Here is a 20,745-nt window from a genome sequence, read left to right on the forward strand (position 1 = left end):
CTGGCGGTTTTTACCGCCAGGGTTAGAATGACCACCTATATATATTATGTGCAATTCAAGTGTTACATGTAAGTAAGCATTCTAGCCCACTCCTTTCTTCAAGAGTGCGCCTTCAGTGTTTGATTTCACTGAACCCACCGGAGAGTCTAAAACTGAAACAGAGGGCCTTTCAAATCAGTGAGCTTGCAATGGTTTCCGGTTCCTGATCTACTGACATAAGACAATCCTTGTCACAAGGACTGCCCTATTTTTACTAACTACCCTTGATGCTCGAGCAGTGGCTTGACTGAGGGGGTCATTCTGACCAGGGTCGGCGGGAGCACCGCCGACAGACCGGCGGTGCCCCGCAGGGCATTCTGACCACGGCGGTTCGGCCGCGGTCAGACAAGGAAAACTGGCGGTCTCCCGCCGGTTTTCCGCTGCCCTACAGAATCCTCCATGGCTGCGGAGCGCGGGGGTGCCGCGGGGCCCCCTGCAGTGCCCATGCCCATGGCATGGGCACTGCAGGGGCCCCCGTAAGAGGGCCCCACAAAGTATTTCAGTGTCTGCTATGCAGACACTGAAATACGCGACGGGTGCCACTGCACCCGTCGCACCTTCCCACTACGCCGGCTCAATTCTGAGCCGGCGTCCTCGTGGGAAGGTTGATTTGCCCTGGGCTGGCGGGCGGCCTTTTGGCGGCCGCCCGCCAGCCCAGGGCAAATCCCAAAATACCCTCAGCGGTCTTTAGACCGCGGAGCGGTATTTTGGTGGGGGAACTTCGGCGGGCGGCCTCTGCCGCCCGCCGAAGTTAGAATCAGGCCCTGAATGTCTTGATGTTGTCAGTTTCAGGTATTTTTTTATTCTGCTTCTCTTTCATCCCATTTCTGAAGGTGTATTCTCCCTTTCTCCTCCCATACCTAATATATTCTTTGTGACCTCCAGCTGTGCCATACATAAGTCAGCCGTATTGATTTTTATTTGCTTTCTTGAATCTGAATAGGAAGGACTTGATACAACTGTATTTTAATTATACTTGTACTGAATCAGTATTGATTGCATTTTGGAAGATGTTAAATCTTTCATAACTAAAAATAATTGGTGGCAATATAACCAACTCACTGTTACTTTTCTGCTACTGTCACTTATCTTAGAGGGATGGAAGGGTGAATAAAACCTGCTGTACATGTCAAGAGGTTGAGTGGAGGGCTTGTTGTACTACTGAAAACAGATTAATACATCTGTAAAAGGATGGAACTGATTCCTCCTTACTGGCTTCCTTCAAGAGTAAGGGCCCGATTACAAGGCTGGCGTTCCTATGACCGCTAGCCTTGTGGTGGCAGTCGGAGTGCCACAGCTGTGGCGGTCCAACCGTCACATTACAAGGTTGCGGGTAGAACTGCCAACCAACCACGGTCTTTGCCAGGATCCAAAAACCCAACGGGGGACGGCCGTCTTGGTTGTAATCAGCCAAGGCGGCACTGAACTTAGTGCCACCCTGCTGAATACAACCTTGTTCTAAGCCAGCCTTTTCATGGTGGTCTGACTGCCATGAAAAGGCTGGCAGAGAACAAGTACAGGGATCCATTTGGGAGCCCCTGCACTGCCCGTGCCATGGGCAATTTAGGGGTCCCCCTGCCCAGCACCCTCGAAATGCAGACAGTGGGCATTTCAAGGTGCACCCTCGTGCGGCAGTATTGCCACCGGATCATTTATGAGCCGGGAACAATGCTGCCTCACCTTTCCCACTGGGCTGACCTGCAGGAACTTTGGTTCCCGCCGGTCAGCCCAGTGGGAAAGTTCTAATAGGCCCAGTGGGAAGATCTCTGGGACCGCGGCGTTCTTCTTATCACAAGGCTGGCGGGCCTATGGTCGGCCCGCCAGCCTTGTAATGAGGCCCTAAATCGTCAAAATTTCTATACACTTACCATGTGTATTATTAATAAATACTGTTTGATGTGCCTGCTGTGAGGAACTCAAAATCTCATATCAATTAACAGATTAGATCAAAAGTATGCAAATACTGAATAAAGGAAAAAAAACATTTAGAACCTCAGCACTACTATCAAACATAATTAGCCTCAAAGCATGTGACCTGCATTACACTGTTCATAATCTTTTTGAGAAGTCTTTCTTTGCTTGACACAGAAAGGCCAAAGATGCACTCTATTAGGTTATAACATCATGCTGTGATGAATGCCTGTTTGTAGCTCTACTATGAAGTCATCCAACAGCCTTTCTATGTGTACCACTTGATAAATATAATTTCCATACATCTGGAAATCCAGCTTGCATTTCCCTAGTATCAGACTTACCCATGTATGTAGCCGTCAAATGACGGTAGAGAGAAGGCAGATCACTGATGCAGCCAATAGCAGATTAGATCAGTTTGGACAGAAGTAGATTAACTGATAATTCCTGGCAGAAAGGGACTGACCCAGTCTTTGGCTTTGCCCATGGTTCCTGCCTCTGCTTCAGTTGATCCATTAAAACAGAGTGATCAAATGTCACATAGATAATCAAGGAGACAACAATAACATGCCTTCCAAATCCTAGTCACCTCTGGATCTAAACAAGTGGTACTCAATAGCTACCAGGGACGATATGACGCCTTGAGACCCTCACGGGTGAGTAGTGCGCGTTACAAATGCTTTGACTGATTGATTGATTGATTGATTGAACCGCTTGGCAAAAACAAATCCGACTCATGGGTGAGAGATCGAGGTGAGACAGAGAGGAAACCTCAACTCCTCAGACTATGTTAAGCAATGATACATGATATAGTTAAAGATTGCATCATAATAAAGAAAAACTAGAAAATGTAGTTCACATGAAATGAATAACTCTTTCCAGGTGATCATGAATGGTTGCCTGGAATACAGTGATGGGAGTAATGCTCATGCATTTCCTCAGGCCCACATACGAGAAGACACCATAAAGGAGTAATTAAAGATCTGCGAGTGGCAGATTATGGACCATTACATTGCATCAAAGAGGTTGACCAAACAGTTAATTGTTATGATTAAATAATTTTTCTTTACAAAAATCAGTTTAAAAATGTGTTTTACCAAATCCATATTATTGAATTCATATTATTCAGATTTATTCTAATGCATGCTACAAAGGGTCAGATGCAAAGGTGGAGGAAGAGGCTACAGACGGGATAAAATCAATTCAGAAGCAAATGCTTGGTGGATCTTCAGGATCTCATGATGGTTTCATAGCAAAGATGCAGAGGAAGAGAATTCCAGAGTGAATTGTCTTGTTGGTTTAGTGACCTTTCCACAAACCATTTCAATCTTAAAGGGGACAGCGTGGAACTGTGCTGTGATGCTGACCTTAGGTTCCTTGTTGGCCTTTCAGTACTAATACAATATCACTTTTCAAATTGATCAGGGTTCTGAAGGAAATATGAGTTTACTGTAAATAATTTTACAACATTATTAGATACTGTATATGAGAACATATATATGAAAAAGCATCCATTTGCTTTGCATAAATTAGGGTTTTAAGCAATCACCAGGTAGGAAAGCAATTTCTGAAGCCCGAGTCTTGTGAATGTAACCTGCACTTGAAAAGGGCTAACCCACAATTTAAAATAAGTACTGTAAAGAGACATACAAAGACAGCAACATGATTATTCAATGGTTAATACCACAATGAGCAGGGAAACATAACTCACTTTAATTTGAATATATCCATGACTTAATTCATCTGGATTGCAGAAAGTTGGGCGATTGTCTTCAATGTCAATAAGCTAAAAAAGAAATAAAACACGTTTTATCAACAAAACCACTATCAATAATTCAAAAAACAATCTTTTTCAAATTACTGCTGCAATTTAAAAATAATGGCACATGGGCCAGTATACAAAGGTACAACCGGTGGTACTACAACAGTACTACTCCATGTTCTGTTAAACACAATTCACGAAGGTGCCAGGGGAGATTTTAGCATATAGCGTCCTATGCGTTGGTTCAAGTTCCTAAATGGCCAATTCAGAAAGATTTACTCTTTCAGAACTCCTGAATTACAGGTCTAAGCTGTGAATACTAACGAAGCATAAATCAGCTACAATTCAATAGACACCCACTTATATGCTTGTAGTACTGAATGAAATGAAAAAAGTTAATTTTAAATTAGTTATATAATTTTTTACTTTGCATATACCTATATATATATCACATGACTCAGATATAAATATATATATATATATATATATATACTTGATTTGAAAAAAATCACAACTAAACATTGCATCTATCTATACAACTCACTTATAACCGATGTACACAAAACAGATGCACATATTCAAAAAATTACAAGTATGTATATTGTTAACAAATATACACACATAATATGACAAACAAATCAATTCTAAGTGATATTTGGCTCAGCAATGACTCTCAGCCCAAGGGGAAGAGGTCAGAGCGTGGGACATATTTATTTATTTATTTGTAGATGTGTTTATTTTCTTCAGGTAATATATCTCCCTATTATTCTAAATTCGTAGTTCTGCACTGTGTAGGCAGAAATCTACCCTTATGCCATGCAGAACAAAATGTGGGCGATGTACACCTCAAATATGGCCAGAAAATAACTATAAATACTTTTAACGTTTTTGAGCTGTACGTAGCCCCTCCACTTTAAGCTAAGGGTGGTGTAATATACTTCTACTACTAGGTGTTACAATATGCCCAGCGATAGTGAATTGCATCCAGTCAGAAATTTACACAAAGGTGTGGCCATAAATCCACGGGTGCAGGGACACCCACTCATAGATTTAATTTAGTGAATTAAAACTAGGAGTAAGCTGGGAGTACTCTTGAAATTCAAGAGTAAACAAGGAACAGCTTGATTTTACATATACAAGCTTTTTGGAAAACCTATATTTAGTGCTTAAAAAAGACAAAGCCAGTGGGGCCGGGCGTTGGAGGTTTAAAAATGTGCTTATATCTGTAATATTTTTAGAGCCATTTCACAATTACCAAACTGAGCACTGCAAAAAAAAAAAAACAATATTCAAATCTGTTTCAAAGTAATTCTGTAAAAAAATATTAACATTGTAGAGACCATGCAGTGGAGGATGGGTGTCCATTTTGAGCCCAGGAAGGCTTTCTACAGGCCAGTTTTTAAGGACAAACACGTCAATCAATGAATCAATATGCATTTGTATAGCACACACTATCACCCTGTGGGATATCTGGGTGCTGGGCCTAGTCGAACAGCCAGGTCTTAAGGTTCCCCCCAAATTCTGTCAGTGAGGGGGGTGTCCAGAGGTGGGGTGCCAGGTCGTTCCAGGCTCTTGTAGCGATGTATGAGAAGGCGTAGCTGTTGTGCGTATGCGGGGGTGCGAGGGTGAGAGAGGCAGAGCGTTGGTGGAATTAAGACATTAGTTAATGTAAGAGGGTCCAAAGTCATGGAGGGCCTTGTAGGCGAGGGTGAGGATCTTGAATTGGCATCTCTTCTGAATGGTGAGCCAGTGGAGGTTCCTCAGGTGAGGGCTGATGTGAGTGCATCTGGAGAGGTCCAGGACAAGTCGGGCTGCTGCGTTCCGAACAGTCTGCAGTCTTCTGAGTAGCTGGGTGGAGATGCCGGCGTAGAGGACATTGCTATAGTTGAGGCAGCTGGTGACAAGGGGTTGAGTGATAGTCTTCCTGGTTTCAGTAGGGCTCCATTTGAAGATTCTGCAGAGCATGCAGAGGGTGTGGAAGCAGGGGTAGGCGGTGGTGATGACCTGATGACGGTCAGCTGACTGTCAAGTATGATCCCTAGGTTGTGGGCGTGGTCTGTAAGGGTAGGGCTGGGTTCAAGTAGGGTTGGCCACCAGCTGTCGTCAAAAGGCAGAGGTGTTGCTCCCGAAGATGAGTACTTCAGATTTGTAGGAGTTCAGCTTAAGGTGGCTGTCTTTCATCCAGTTGGCTACGTGGGGGTCATGGTGTTGGAGAAGTTGGTTTTGGTGTTGGCCGGGTCATTGGTGAGGGAGAGCATAAGCTGCGTATCATCAGCATAGAAGATGATGATGTTGGGATCTGACAAGGTTTGCGAGGGGGTCAGGTAGGTGTTGGGCTGCAGGTTGATCCTTGGGGTACGCCGCAGCTGATGTCTTTGGTGCTGAAGTGAAGGGGGGGCAGGTGGATGCTTAGGGTGCGTCCTGTGAGGAAGAAGGTGATCTACTTGAGGGCTTCTTCTTGTATTCCTAAGTTGTGGAGTCTGTCGACGAGGGTGTTGTGGGAGACTGCGTCGAAAGCTGCAAAGAGGTCGAGTAGGATCAGAGCAGCTGTTTCTCTGTGGTCAAGGAGTCTTTGGATGCTGTCTGTGGTAGCGATCAGAGCAGTCTCAGTGCTGTGGTTTGCGCTGAATCCTGACTGTGAGGTGTCCAGAAGGTGGTTCTGTTCTAGGAAGGTGGCAAGTTGGAGGTTGATGGCTTTCTCCAGAACTTTGGATGGAAAGGGGAGGAGAGAGATCATGCAGTGTTTTTTGAGGCTGCAGGAGCTGGGGAAGGGTTTCTTCAGGAGGGGTCTGACGTTGGCATGTTTCCAGTTGTCCGGGAAGGTTGCAGTGGAGATGGGGGCATTGATGATGCTGGTGAGGTGTGTGTACTGGAGTGAATGGAGGTCATGGTGGGTGAGGTGGTCGAGGTGGTGAGCGGGGTCCAGGCGGTGATGGCCTGGCTGGTGTTAGCCTGGGTTGGAGGTAGCTGGTTGGGACTTGAGACTGTGGTAGATGTTGACGATCTTGTTGTGGAAGAAATCCATGAGGAGTTCTTGGGAGGGATGAATTGTGTTCTCTATGGCTGTCAGGTTTGAAGAATCTTTGACTATTTTGAAGAGTTCCTTGGTGCGGTTGGCTGCTGAGTCGATGCAAGTGTTGAGGGCTGCTTTGTAGGTGGCTCTTTCGGTGGGGTTCTTGGTGGTGCGCCATCACTTCTCGAGTTGGAACATATGCGATTCGTGGTTAGAAGCTCTGTGGTGAACCAGCTAGCTCATTTGGAGGTTGTGCTGGTTTTTGCTGGTTTAAGTGGGTCCACCCTGTTGGCACAGTCGGTGATCCAGGAGATGAGGTTCTGAACTGCTTGGCTGAGGTCAGCAGTAGCTTCTGGGTGGGAGGAGGCGAAGGCCTGTGTCCATTGGGTTTCGGTGGCCTTGATCCAGGAATGGAGGGGCGAGATCTGTTGCTTGAGGGTGGTGTGCTGGGCTGCAGCGATGTTGAAGTGCACAATGGTGTGGTTGGTCCAGGTGAGTTTGGTGGTGTGGCTGAACTTGATTCTGTCGCTGGAGGTGAAGATGGTGTTGTGTGTGGCCGGTGTTGTGAGTGGGTACAGTGACCAGCTGGGTGAGGCCAATATTATTGAGGCTTTCCAGTAGGATGGTGGCCGTGGTGTCGCTGGGGTTGCCGTTGTGGAGGTTGAGGTCGCCGAGTAGGATGTAATGTTGGGAGTCGATGGCTAGGGGGCGATGAGGTTGGAGATGCTGTTGCAGAAGGTGGCACGGGATCTGGGAAGTCTGTATATGAGGGTGCCTCTTATTGTGGTCTTTGGGTCAAGTTGAAGTAGGAAGTTGAGGTGTTCCATGAGCGGCGTGGGTTCGTCTTTAATGATGGAGCATATGATGGTGTCTTAGAAAATTATGCCATTCCTCTGCCTTATTTGTTGGTCGCGGATGCGGTGTATCATTTTGTAGCCATTGGGGGTGGCAGTGGAAATAGCGGGGTTTCCAGAGGGTTTGAGCCACATTTCAGTGATGAAGGCAATGTCCGAGGAGAGGCTGGTGATAGTGTCCCAGACTGCTATGGAGTGTTTACAGAGGAAGCGGGCCTTGAGCAGGATGCATTGTAGTGGGTGAGTGGTTGTGTTGGGCTTCTTGGTTGGAGTAGCGAGGAGCCTCTTGTGGGCGGTGTCGCAGGAGACAAGGCAGTGTTGGCAGCAGAATGGTCCTTTGGTGGAGAGTGGGGTGGCTGGGGTGCAGCTGCTTTGAAGTCCGGGGTACAGGTCCAGGAGTTCCTTGCTGACTAAGGGAGGCTGGTGGTGGGTCCCTGGGTCAGCTGCAGCTGTGTCAGTGATGCGTTTGCTGATTGTGGCTCTTGCCTGGTGTGGCGGTCTCCATTGAGGTCCTGGGTGGTCACGGAGTGTGGTGAGAGTCATAGGGGAGAGTAGGGGCAGCAATGGGCAAGTTCGGGCCGGTGTGCCGCAGACGTAAGGGGTGATGCAGGGACATGGGGAGGCACTGGGGCAGGGGAGGCTCAGGGGCAAGGAGCGATGCAGGGGCAAGGAGTGACGCAGCAGCAAGGAGTGACACAGGGTGTAGGGGAGGCTCAGGGGCTGGGGATCTGAGGGGGCAGGAGCACGAAGTGACACAGGGGCGAGGAGGGAAACAGGGGCAAGGAGTGACACAGGGGCAAGCAGTGACTCCAGTGCAAGGAGCAATGTGGGCGCAGGAGAGGCGCAAGGGCAGGGGAGGCGCGGGGCAAGGAGCGACGCAGGGGACAGGAGCGACATGGGAGCCGGGGAGGCACAGGGAGGCACAGGTAGCTGAGGATGAGATGAAAGAGGGGTGCCCAGCCCAGCTTCCTCCGGGCTCTGACGGGCATCTCGCCCTGCGGGACCTCGCTGGCTGCTGTAAGCCACGGGGTAGGCGAGAGGTGGGAGCGGAGAGTGCTGGCCCCCTCCCCAGTGGCAAAGACTCCTGGGGGTTGTGGTCAGGGGCTGCAGGAGGCTGGCGGCAGGAATGTCCGGTGGGTCCTGGGAGATGGGAGGGCTCAAGACAAAGAGGTTTGCAGGAAGGCTTCAGAGGAATCCTGCCCTGTGGGACAATGCTGGTGGCTTTAAGCTACGGGGAAGGTGGAAGGCGGAAGTGGAGAGTGCTGACAGCAATTTAAGTAAAAATAAATGCCAACAGTTTAGCTAATCAATTGTTATAAAGAAATATGGCATGAACAGACTCTTGTGGCTCAACCCGGTACACCTCTGTGCACAGGATTATATTTGGAGATCTAAAAAAAAAAAATCTACTAGAAAGAAAAATGGACGAATGGTAGCCAGCAAACCTTTAGGGGAAAAAAAAGATTGCATCTGAATAAACGTTTGAAGAAGCAGAACCATTTCTGCAACAGGTTTTGGTTCTTTATAATATAACAAAAAGGCTAAAATATGAAGGAATACAACTTTAAAGCAGGTGAGTCGGATCCATGCAAAAATTTCAGGGGAACTGCTGACTAAGTATTTGAGATTAGTCTAGATTCACTGTAAGGAAATTTGTGATATGTAGAGATGCTGAAAATCTGACATTGATCCAGGCCTATAGGACCAGCTTTGGACACCAATGCTCCAAAGACACAAACTGGAAGGTTCAAAAGTGTTACCTCACACATTTCCATATCATATTAGTGTTTCAGTCAAGTCTTCCTGATTTAGAGGGGCTACTTCCAGACTAGGCCTGTAGACACAAACAAATATTTACGAACAAAGCCAAGCATTGTATAGAGCTTGAGTTCACTTCTATGTCTTGCAGGGGGTGTTTTCTGGATCAATTGGAAAAAATGCATTTAACATAATTGGGGACAATCACAAAGCTAATTATAAACATTGAAACTACTAGGACAAAAAAGTCCCTTCCATGGTCAAAGACGTGTATTCCTGCCCTGAGCGCCCAACTCTACTGTTGTCTGTGTAGCTAATGCTGATTTTTTTTAATGGGCGAACAAGGATCATGCGTGTGCTCCAAGGCATAGGTCTGTCTCACGGATTGCAGTCCTGTTGGCCCAGGAGGGCTGCCCAAAGTGCCACCCTCATAGTAGTGGAAGACTACCACCTTCATCAGGAGTTCAGCAGCACAAGCCTGGTGGTGACAGCATGCCATGTAGTGATAAGTGGTAGTGAACAGAACCTTTTACCCTTTGTCACTGGAATGAGGCCTACAGGCTCACTCACCTTTTTAAAACTTCTGCTGCCTTGTGCTTAACTCACCCTTGGCCTACATCAAGTTGCTGTGGAGTGCTGTGGAGAGCAGGAGTCGTGACTTTCCGTTAGATGTATGTGTACCTGGGAAGTGTACAGTACAGGGATAGAACAGTATGCTATGGAAAGGTACGTTGTGGTACATGCGAGATTAGGGCATGTGCTGAGCTTATGGATATCTTTGAGGAATACATGACATGAGAGATGTAGTGCTGTGTACTGCAGGCGTAATTAAAGCATGTGCAGGGTAAATGTGTGCTTGTATGAAGTACAGTATATGAAGGGTGAAGTTTTGTGAAGCATGATCATGGTGAGCGTGTGCTGGCAGTGTGTATGTTTGCAAATAAAAGACTCTGGTATAATATAGAAAAGCTTCAATGTTGATCAGTGTGCACAGACTGAATGTATGTGTACTTGTAATGGTACACTGCATGGAGGTAACAGTGATGGAGAGTAAGTGTGCTGTAAGTGAGTGCAAATGTGCTTGCAATGGTACATCACATGGAGGACCTGAGTTCCATTTTGGGAAGGCCAGGACTGCCTGGTGAAGCCATGAGGAGGAGAGGAATCTCCCCTGGCAGAGTTGAGCATTGCTGCATTCCAGTGCACAGGGTAAGACACAACTGGAGGAATGAAGGAAGGCACCCTCTTTGATTCAGTGATGGATCACAAGAAGGGTCCTGAACACAACTCAGGAAGGAGAGGAGGCTGATAAGGGTATCATAAAGACTAGGGCTGGAAGCCCATGATTACCCTTTTGATGCACAGATCCCTGTGGCTGACATCCAGGTGTGAACTCTGGTCACGCCCATGAATTGTGTTGTGGGTCGATCAGCTTAGGAGTGTTGCCGGCTGTGACAGACATCCATTCAGGAGGAAAGAAGAAAAGGAAAAATGTACACTTCAAAAGAAGCCAAACCCAAATATAAAACTTTAAAGACTCAGAGCCTAAATCACATTTTGTGTCTGGAAAGGGATTATAAGAAAGGGAGGTTGCGACCCGAAAATGTGTCCGCTGCCAAGCAGTCAAACGGGCTGTGTGAAAAGGAGAAGCTCTGCAAGACGTCTGCCTGTGAGAACTGGGGTCCAAGGCCTGCTGGTCTCCTTGCTGGTTGAGGGACATCACCCACGGAAAAACAAGATAACCTACCCTGAAGCCTAGAGCACCAGCACATCTGCTTGCCAAGACCAGTGTGCCCTGTGAGGACGAGAAAAGTGTTGGAGGAAGTGAGGTCTAGTTAGGAGCCCTACCAGGAAGACACACGGAGCGAGGTGCGAGGAGAATGGCTGCACATGGATCGGGTCATTGCCTGTGTGCAGGAACAGATTGGTGACCTCTGCATGCCAGAAGAGGGCTGCTGTGATCTCAGCCCTTTGAAGAGAGCAGTGCAGGAGTTGCCAGGCCCACACCGCCGCATTGACCCCTCATGCCAGAGGGAACCACAGTTTAGCGTATTTGGGCCAGAAGAGTGAGACTTGTGTCTGCCTAGATCTGCATCCCCACACATCAGGAGGGGCCACTGTAGTGACAGCGATTGCACTTGAAGATTTTTCACCCAGAGTGTGAGTAACGCGGCAACCCCTTACATCAGGAGGTGCTACCAGCACCACTGTGGCCAAGAGTTTGGGTTGTGGGACAGACCATAGCGTTTTTTTGTAATGGTTGCTGGTTAAAGCCCAGCAACCATCAGTGTCTGCTTCCCCGAGGATCATGGGATGCCGTCGAAGATGTTGTGCCCCCACCAGAACTCTAGTCGGGCGCTAAAGTATCCCTCAGTCCCTGTTAGGGGAAGAGTGACCTACCAAGTGATGGCCTAACAGCAGCAGCTCCGACTGCTAAGAATGAGCCAGCAGTGCTGCTCATCAGAGAGCGCCTGCTCCTGCTGGGTGCTGCTGCTTGAATTGCTTGCGTCCCCTCTTTGTCAAGCAGGATCTGGACTCAGGAGTGCCCACGGAGAGGGCACTCACTGTACCGCTGAACACTTCCATACCGCTGGAGTAAGATCGGAACTTGGCCTGAAGGGCCCTGGTAAACTTGCTGTTAAGAGAGATGCTGCACCATAAATACTTTTGACTAAGAATTACAGTTGAGGGGACCGTTCATTATAGCCTACTAGTACACATTCCCTGGATGCAGCCACCAGTGAATGAGGAATAACCACGAACACGTTACAAGGTAGAGGGTGGGACAGGGATCTGCCTGCCAACTACTGGAGCCCCAACCTCAAGGGGAGTGTGTTTTTTCATGAGTAGAGTTAGAAATAAAATACTTATTTTTCTTATAAACGTAAGCATTGAAATGGACATTGATTTATTGCTTAAACTGGGTGCAACTTTGAGTTATAATTCATGTCCACTTCCCTTCATCTAAAATCCCTCCCCTCTTCTCTTCTCTGAGGATGCCTTTGACTGATCAGCCATAGCTAACACTGAGTGTCCAGTGCAGAAGGGGTACCTGGCCTAGTTGCTCAGGGTCCATGATAGCTCGAGCCATGGAGCATCAGGAGTAAAAGGCTGCAGACACCACAGCTGAGCCCAGTAGCCCCTGCACACCCGTGGTCCTCTGAAGGGGGTTCTGTCTGAAGTCCTCTTGTCATTGGTTTAATCCTTCGATTTGAGTATATTATGAGTAGATTATTGCATTAAAATAAATCTCCTTCAGTAAACACAGGGTCCAGAAACGCGCAGTCACATCAGATCCCCTCGATCAAACCACAGCTGTAAACTGTGCACACTCCAACAAACCCTGATGCAAAGCAGTGTGAAATGAAGTTACCATGCAGCCTCCGCGTCAGTCAGGAAGCCCCGCTCCGTATGGACGAGTGCGGCTCGTGCAGACCTGCCCTTTAAGTGGCCCAGACCCCCAGTTCGGAGCTGAAGTTTGTCTCATGAAAGATTTTGTGCTCGGAATTTGTGAAAGACTTAAATATATTTGAAGGTCACGCCAGGAAGAAGTTCTTTGGCAGTGCTCTGTAACTGTAGACAATCCACAGATTGTATATTAATTCTCAGATAATGTTCCAAAGGTCGATTGCTGTCCATCAAGTATTTTAAGATCACTACACTCTTTAACACTTACACATATGTGCCATAACATTGAAACTGTGATAGATTAGAATAACAATGATTTTAAAAACACATTTTTAGGAACTATAGTGTTTTAATAAGCCTAATGGACTGATTTATTTTGCCGTTTTTCATAGCGTGAACTCGACCCAAGGTCATTGGAGCACTTTGCATAAGCACCAGATTGCATCGTACGTGGTCAGATTCTTTTCAGGGACATTTGCCGAGGATCACACGATGTTGAGCTAACGCCGGGACTCGAGCCTGGTTCCCCAGTTCCAAAGTCTGCATCTCCTCCCCTTATCTGTGTAGCGATAACGCAGCTGTCAGGTAACAGGACAGTAGGGATGCGTGACTGCTGCCGCGTGCTGAGAGGGACTGCTAAGGAATGAGTGTACTCCTTGTCACTGCGGTTTGCTGGCTCGGCACGTGCGACAAGACATCCCCTGCTCATTGACTAGCAGCGTGTAACCTGTCAATAGCAAGCCCTCTGCGTGCCCCTGGGAGCCACCACTCTCGGTGCTCTTTACTACGGGCAGCCATCTCCCAGCTGGGAAATCAGTGAAGAAAAAACAAGATGGTGTATTGATTCTCCGTATCGCTGACTTCCGCGGTAATCAGAGAAACCGCAGGTGACTCTGGTGCCGTGAGGGGCACTTTGCTGCAGGCTGTGATCTCCTCATCTTCACTAGATCCCCTGGGGGAGCCATCTTTTAAAGGGCGAAGAGCTGCTCATCTCCAGGCCACAGATACTTCTCTGCAACAACGTGCTGCGCCGCAGACTCCTAGCAACTGAAGTCCTATGTAAGAGAACCATTACTGTCATCCTATTGGTCGATTAGCAAAGGTGGTACCATTTATGTCAAAAAGCAGCTCTTCAAAATATCCACAACATAAAGCGCACGTGACAACACAGGGTGTCCTTCTGGTGAAGAGGTCTTGGATTGCAGAGGCCTCGCGTGCAGAATCCACACCACAGAGCTTGACTAGTAGGCAGTGCTTTGAATGGGCCGGTACTGTCAGGTACTGAGTACCTGCACTTCTTTACTTTGAGAGGGAGAGTACCGGCACTTCTCAGGAGCAAGTAGGTAATCTGGTATAGGGTACCTGTTCCTCTATGTTTCCATTTTAAGCACAGCTAGTAAGAAAATAAGTGCAGGTGTCCAAACTTTTCATCAAAGTCACTGCCCACTTCCAACACTGGCGCTGTCCACTTATAGTAGATGTGCAGCCCACTTCCACCACTGGGACTGTCCACTTTTAGGTCGAGCGTAAGTGTACAACCTCAAGTATACTTTAGTATACATCTTCAGTGGGCTTAAAGCCATTTCATTTGCTCGTTTCAGTGTCATTTAAAAATCCTTCCTTGCTAGTGGTCAGTCATGCCTGTTAGACCCTCCTTTTTAGGGTTGAGTGTGCAAAGCTCTCTGTCCCTGTTGTTATCACTCTAAGGACTTGTAACCACATCGATCAGTTTGGTTGGTTCGTGGGCTTGCCTTTTAAAATTCGTTTGACTTGATTAGTGAGTGACATATTGTCCACGCCTGCTGCGGCTTGTGTGCCTGCCTTCTTTACGACATTTTGATTGCCGAAAGAACGCTTCCTCGCCCATTGTCTGTTATTAACTTGATATTAAGAAAAGTGTCAGCAGTGACAGCCGTAAACGCTGTGCCTGTTTACCAAGAAGTGAAATTGTGTACATTTTTTTTCATTTTGGTTTTTATGAAGTCCATTGCAGATCTGATGCTAGGATTGTCCTCGCAGCTTTTACTGTGAGGCCTCAGCGTGAGTCAGGTGATGAACTATCTGGCAGGCATTAAACCAGCTGTCACATAGTTTACAGCAGTGGTTCCCAAGCTTTTGATTTCTGCGGACCCCCACTTTAACATTAATGGAACCCAGGGACCCCAATGAATCATCATGGGAATCCAGGGACCCCCGTCTGAATCATTACTGGAAGCTGCGGACCTAATTTGTCAATATTTGTTAATATTTTTTAATTTTCTAGGCTTTCGCGGACCCCCTGAGAAGGCTTCACAGACCCACAGGGGTCCCTGGACCACAGGTTGGGAACCACTGATTTACAGTAAACCCCTACTTCATCCTCTGAGCGGTCTGGGGCAAGGAAGGGCGGTCTGAGTAAAGCATGCAGCTTTACTTTGAAAACAACCTCACAGGCTGGACCGCAACCAGGCAGAGCTGGTGCACTCTGGCTTAGTGGCTTCTGATCCGCCATGATGGCTCGTAAACGTAATTATTTTTTGCTGCTTGGTGTGATTTGCACGTCATGAGTTCAGAACCTGAGAGGGCTCACCCAGTTGTTCAACCGTCCAAGGTCGATAATACAAGTATTATTAAATTGTGCATAAGTCATTAGTAAAACATAAAAACACAAAAGTGCTGTAAATCCTCCATAAAATAAGCAAAACATGTACACATTTATGTACTATTTCATTCAGATAGTAGTCTTCAATAAATTGCTTCCTGATGCTTTAATAATTTGTACTAGCATTCTCCAATAAAGGCCCAGAGTGTTATCCCCAGAAAGGCATATTCTAGGAGGCCTGGAGATTCTGCACACAGATTAATCGGGTATGGCGCACCGGTGCATGTCGCACTCCGGTAATACTGCATGCCGATCTGATGATATTTTCACCTTGCTCAAAGCAAATGTAAGCTGTCAAGAGAAAAGGATCCCGCATGAGATATCCGCATGCGATACAGGACCTAATTCGGTGGCATCCTATTCTTAGTTATAGGTTCAGGGGTGTCTATACTAGCAGACATCATTAATTCCTGTCCAGCTGTCTTGCCCCCTTGAATTCCAAGGAGGACATGGCCTTGCAGTAGGGTAGCAAGGTTGCCACATGCCCAGTTGCCCACAAGGCAACCGGACTCTCTCCCTGCTGGACAGCTAGCAAAATACAACAATAAACAAGGTCCGGTGGCAGCCTAGACTCCCAGCGTGCCATGTAACATAAAAGAGACTGCTTATGCAAGTGTAGTGTTATTTGCGTGTTGACCACCGATGTCGTGTCACACCACTTTGCACCTGGCTTAACTGCCTATTGTCACTTTAGTGGTCACTGGTTATAGACTCCATTTTGTATTCAGCCTGGACTCCATTTTGTGTTCAGCTTAGCTTCACCGCCAAGTTAAAGTATTTTTCTGTGCAAACATGTTATGTCACTTCTGCGTGTTTTCCTTCTCACCGAACAGTTAGGACTGGTGCATAATATGTAGGAGGTAAGCAGTCAGTACGATAACACCGAACCAAGCTGGTGTTTATCATAGGCAAGAGAACGGTTTCACTTTGGGAGGGGTGCCTTGGGATGGTGGCCAGCTCCCGACGCATTCCTTTCAAAGTTTACCTAAACTAGCCAGCATTTTTGAGAGGAGGGGTTCTTCTAGAAGGCCCTTTCCATGGTTGTCTAAGATATAAAAAGGTGGCCCTGCTTGGAAGCAATGAATTCAGAGACTTCGGTCAGGATTGGATGTCAAATGCCTGACATTTGTCATGTGAGGGTGAGGATCTCTTTCTCGCAGTTGAACGGGGTCATCTTCTTGCTGGCATGAGAAAGATGAAGCATCTGACAGGCCTTACAGAGATTATTTTTTATTAATTATTTGCTTTGCATATGAATATATATCTATATATCAATATAAGCGTTTGTATCCTTGCATGTATATAGTTGCTGCTTATAGATTGAAAATTCTTTATACATGGTCTTACGTTGTTGTTGCACATTTTGAAAGTACACTTTTTACTATTCAAACCTTCCTTCATGAACCTTGCGAAAAGCTATAATAAATGTCTTCTTCAGATTAAGAAGTGCATTCCAGAGAATCTTTTTGACTCCTTTCAGTGTGTATATCTTGGCTCAGTCAAAAGTAAAGCAAAACAGCAAGGGACACAGGGAGACCTGTTGTGCCGTCTTCAGACCACCTTTTATAAAGGGGCATTCTAGGTGCGACAAGCCAAGTGGCATTTGATGTCAGGCTTGCAGAGTCCCCCATGGCTGGGTGTCAGCAATCAGAGCTATGAATACACACCCATGCTCCCAACCAAACTTGCCACACCCTGACCCCCCATTGCTTGGACAAAGCCAATAGGTTGGGGCTGTGCAAGATCTATCAGCTTTGTCAGTGTCATGGCACTTTTTTTTTTTTTACTTTGTAATATTACACAGCAGCTCAACCGCTCTGCAATATGTTTAAAAAAAATAAATAATTGACAAAGTTAATAGAATTTGCATAGGTTGAACCTATTGGCTTTGCCAATGCTTGTTTTGATTTTTTTTTAGATTGAACTGTTTTTCAATGCGTTAATTGAGTAAAAACGACCCCGCAGCTGGGCTTGTGATACATGCATACCTACACACAAACTTTAATTGCAAGTACTTAGCAGATTTTTTAGGGCCCAGCGCAAAGCGCTCTGTTTATGGCCGAGTGCAAATCGCTATGTCCCTGGTGTAATCTCTCTGTGGGCTTTTAACCACACCCATCAGTTTGGTTGGTTTGTGGGCTTGCCTTTTAGAAATCGCTTCATTCATTAGTAAAAGGCATGCATAGATCATGCCTTTTCCGGTGTTTAGCCCTCCTTGAGCTCACCAGCAACTACTGAAAACATACGAGGCTCCATGTTTTCCGTATGGTTTCTGGACTACTTTCTCTCTTTATTTTGTAGGCAGTGCGATCTCGCTGGGCAGTAGTCGAGCGCTTTCCATGACATTGATCCTGTTACATGGATAATTGCACTTTTGCCGGTTGCATGGATAATTGCACTTTTGCCGATACGTTTCATTGCGAGCAAACTTCTGTTTCCTTTTGAGTGTCTCTGTCACGCTTCATGGTGGCCGTGGGCTCGCTTATGTGAAACTGTTTTACTTTTCAGTTTATGTGGGATAAAAAGTCTGGTTAGGAGTTTAAAACGCAAATAGCTTTAAACTACGCAAGACCCACTGCATTGCAAATGCTTATTCTCTTTGGGAGCAGTGACCAACTACTGTATAATTACACTTTGTCCTGTTTATCTATTCTTTAGGGGACTTTTTTGTCTTCTTTTCCTACTTGTGTTCAGTGAAGCTTCCCTTTTCATTTGCAGAGCATTCTTGCTCTCAGCTTAGCGTCACTGTTAACAAGTCTGCAAATCAGGCTGTTACCTTGAACACATTTGCTCTTTGTGTGCTCTCTGCACCCTCTTTCGCTGCTGGCTCCCACACTTTCTTGGATTGGATTCTGTTTATTTACCGAGTGTGCCTGCCCGTTTTGGTTATTTAATTACTTGTTCCTCCTTTGCAGCTGGGAACACATCCTTCAACCCAGCGAAAGCTACTGGTTTCCACGGAGCACCAGCAACTCTGGAACATAATATATTAATTTTTTGCACGGATTGAAACTAAAGGACATACTCGGTTCCCTGAGTTTATCGATGAGGTTTCTGTTTTAAAGGACACGCTTGGCCTCACTATGTTTACTGATGAGGTTTCTGGTTTTCTGCTGCCAGCCTCGCACACTCCCGGGATGCGTGCAACGTGCACACTTCTATTACAGTGTTCCACTTTCACAAATCAGTTTATCCAGTGGATGTGTCTGTAACTTGGATAAACTCCAGCATCCGCCTCAAAATATAGTCTTGCTAATATTCCGTACATTTAGAGTCGGTAGAACATTGTGAATTACTCCCGCTTCCAGCAACATCTAAAGTGTCAGTTTTTAGAAAGCAACGTTTCACTCCATTGCTTGTTGAGGCTCAGATGGAGGCGAAAGCCTCTTTTCTACATAGCATTTTTACATGGCGAACATGGCGCATTGATATGTATCATGCAGTCAGTACATGAGATGTCCATTCATACAAGAGATTTAAAGTTGTTATCCAGAGTATTTTTCTTTTACGTCTTATTTTTCCAGTGCATCAGACCAACATAGTATGTTTTAATTGGTATTTCATGTTATGACATGCACTTGTCAGCATTGTTTGAAATGAGTGACTCATTTGTTTTAAGTGGAATGCACGGTTTAAAATGATCATTTTGAGTGGGTAACAACAAGGGCCTATTTCGAAGAGTGTTTTTTCTTCAATTTAAATGAAATGGTAAACAGTCTGCCAAAAGCATGGTAATTTGACGACTTCTTATTTGGCACAAGACTGTAAATTCAAAATTGAACACCACCTTGTGATTTGGTGGTCACCTATTACTTTTCCAGCAGCACTTTAAGCAACCATCCACCTTCAGGTTGTCTTCTTTGTTGAAAAAAATATGATTTTAGCGTCTCCCCTTTTGAACATTTTCATCCATATAGCCTTCAGTACGTAAAACACGGTGGAAAGCTGAATGTTGACTGTGTAACTTTAAATCAACTCGATATTATAATGATCGTATTAAATAGTGTGTTTTAAAGTGCATTTTATCTATAGCAAGCTGTAGTCACACACTGGTCGCAGTTCCTGTTTGTGTCCGTTATTTTTGGTTGTATGCCTATACTATTAAATTGAAGGCATTCGGTAAACGTTTGCTTGTGATTTACGCCAAAGTGTGCTTTAGTAAAATACAGGGCCACTGGAAATATGTGGCAGGAAAGGACCAAAATATGAGGCAGGGTTGACCAATTTATTTGGCAAGAAAAGTCCAGTTATGCATAAACAACGCCAATAGCTCTATCTCACACATGTGAGACCTATTGCATTGCAAATGCTTGTTACTAATTGGTGGCGTACTTCCACCACTGGCACTTTCCAGTTTTACTAGTAGCGCAACTCACTTCCACCACTGCTGCAGTCCATTTTCACTATCTGTGCAACCCACTTCCACCCCAGGCGCTTTCTACTTTTACTAGTTGCGCAGCCCACTTCCACCACTAGCACTGCTCACTATTACTAGTTTTTAAGCCCACTTCCACCCCTGGCACTGTGTACTTTTACTAGTTGCGCAGCCCACTTCCACCCCTGGCACTGTGTACTTTTACTAGTTGCGCAGTCCACTTTCAGCACTGGCACTGTCCACTTTTACTAGTTGCGTAGCCCACTTCCACTACTAGCACTGTCCACTTTTACTAGTTGTGTAGTCCACTTCCAGCACTCGCGGTGTGCACTTTTAGTAGTTGCATACCCCACTCCCACCAATGTTGTGGTCCACTTTTACTATCTGCGCGGCCCACTTCCACCACTGAGGCTGTCCATTTTCACTAGCTGTGCAGCCCACTTCCACCACTGGGCTATCTACTTTTACTAATTGTGCAGTCCATTTCCACCACTGGAGCTGTTCACTTTTACTAATTGCGTGGCGTATTTCCACCACTGTTGCTTTCCACTATCACTAGTTGCGCAGCCCACTTCCACCACTGGTGTGGTCCACTTTTACTATCTGCACAGCCCACTTCCACCCCTGGCGCTGTCCACTTTTACTAGTTGCGCAGTCCACTTCCAGCACTGGCGCTGTCCACTTTTAGTAGTTGCATACCCCACTCCCACCACTGTTGTGGTCCACTTTTACTATCTGCACGGCCCACTCCCACCACTGACGCTGTCCACTTTTACTAGTTGCGCAGCCCACTTCCACCCCTGGCGCTGTCCACTTTTACTAGTTGCGCAGTCCACTTCCAGCACTGGCGCTGTCCACTTTTACTAGTTGCATACCCCACTCCCACCACTGTTGTGGTCCACCTTTACTATCTGCGTGGCACACTTCCACTGTCCATTTTCACCAGTTGTGCAGCCCACTTCCACCACTGGGCTATCCACTTCT

General features: G+C 46.3%; 1 protein-coding gene across 1 annotated transcript in view; it reads right to left on the reverse strand.

The window, feature by feature from the left end:
• The window catches only part of EPHX2 (epoxide hydrolase 2), a 634,386-nt gene that overhangs the window by 491,435 nt on the left and 122,206 nt on the right, over nucleotides 1-20,745 (reverse strand). Inside the window, exon 6 of the mRNA XM_069233731.1 lies at nucleotides 3,662-3,736. Coding sequence (XP_069089832.1) covers nucleotides 3,662-3,736 — 75 coding nt within the window. The remainder of the gene's footprint in view (nucleotides 1-3,661; nucleotides 3,737-20,745) is intronic.

Source organism: Pleurodeles waltl, chromosome 5 (assembly GCF_031143425.1).
Source record: "Pleurodeles waltl isolate 20211129_DDA chromosome 5, aPleWal1.hap1.20221129, whole genome shotgun sequence".
Lineage (NCBI taxonomy): Eukaryota > Metazoa > Chordata > Amphibia > Caudata > Salamandridae > Pleurodeles > Pleurodeles waltl.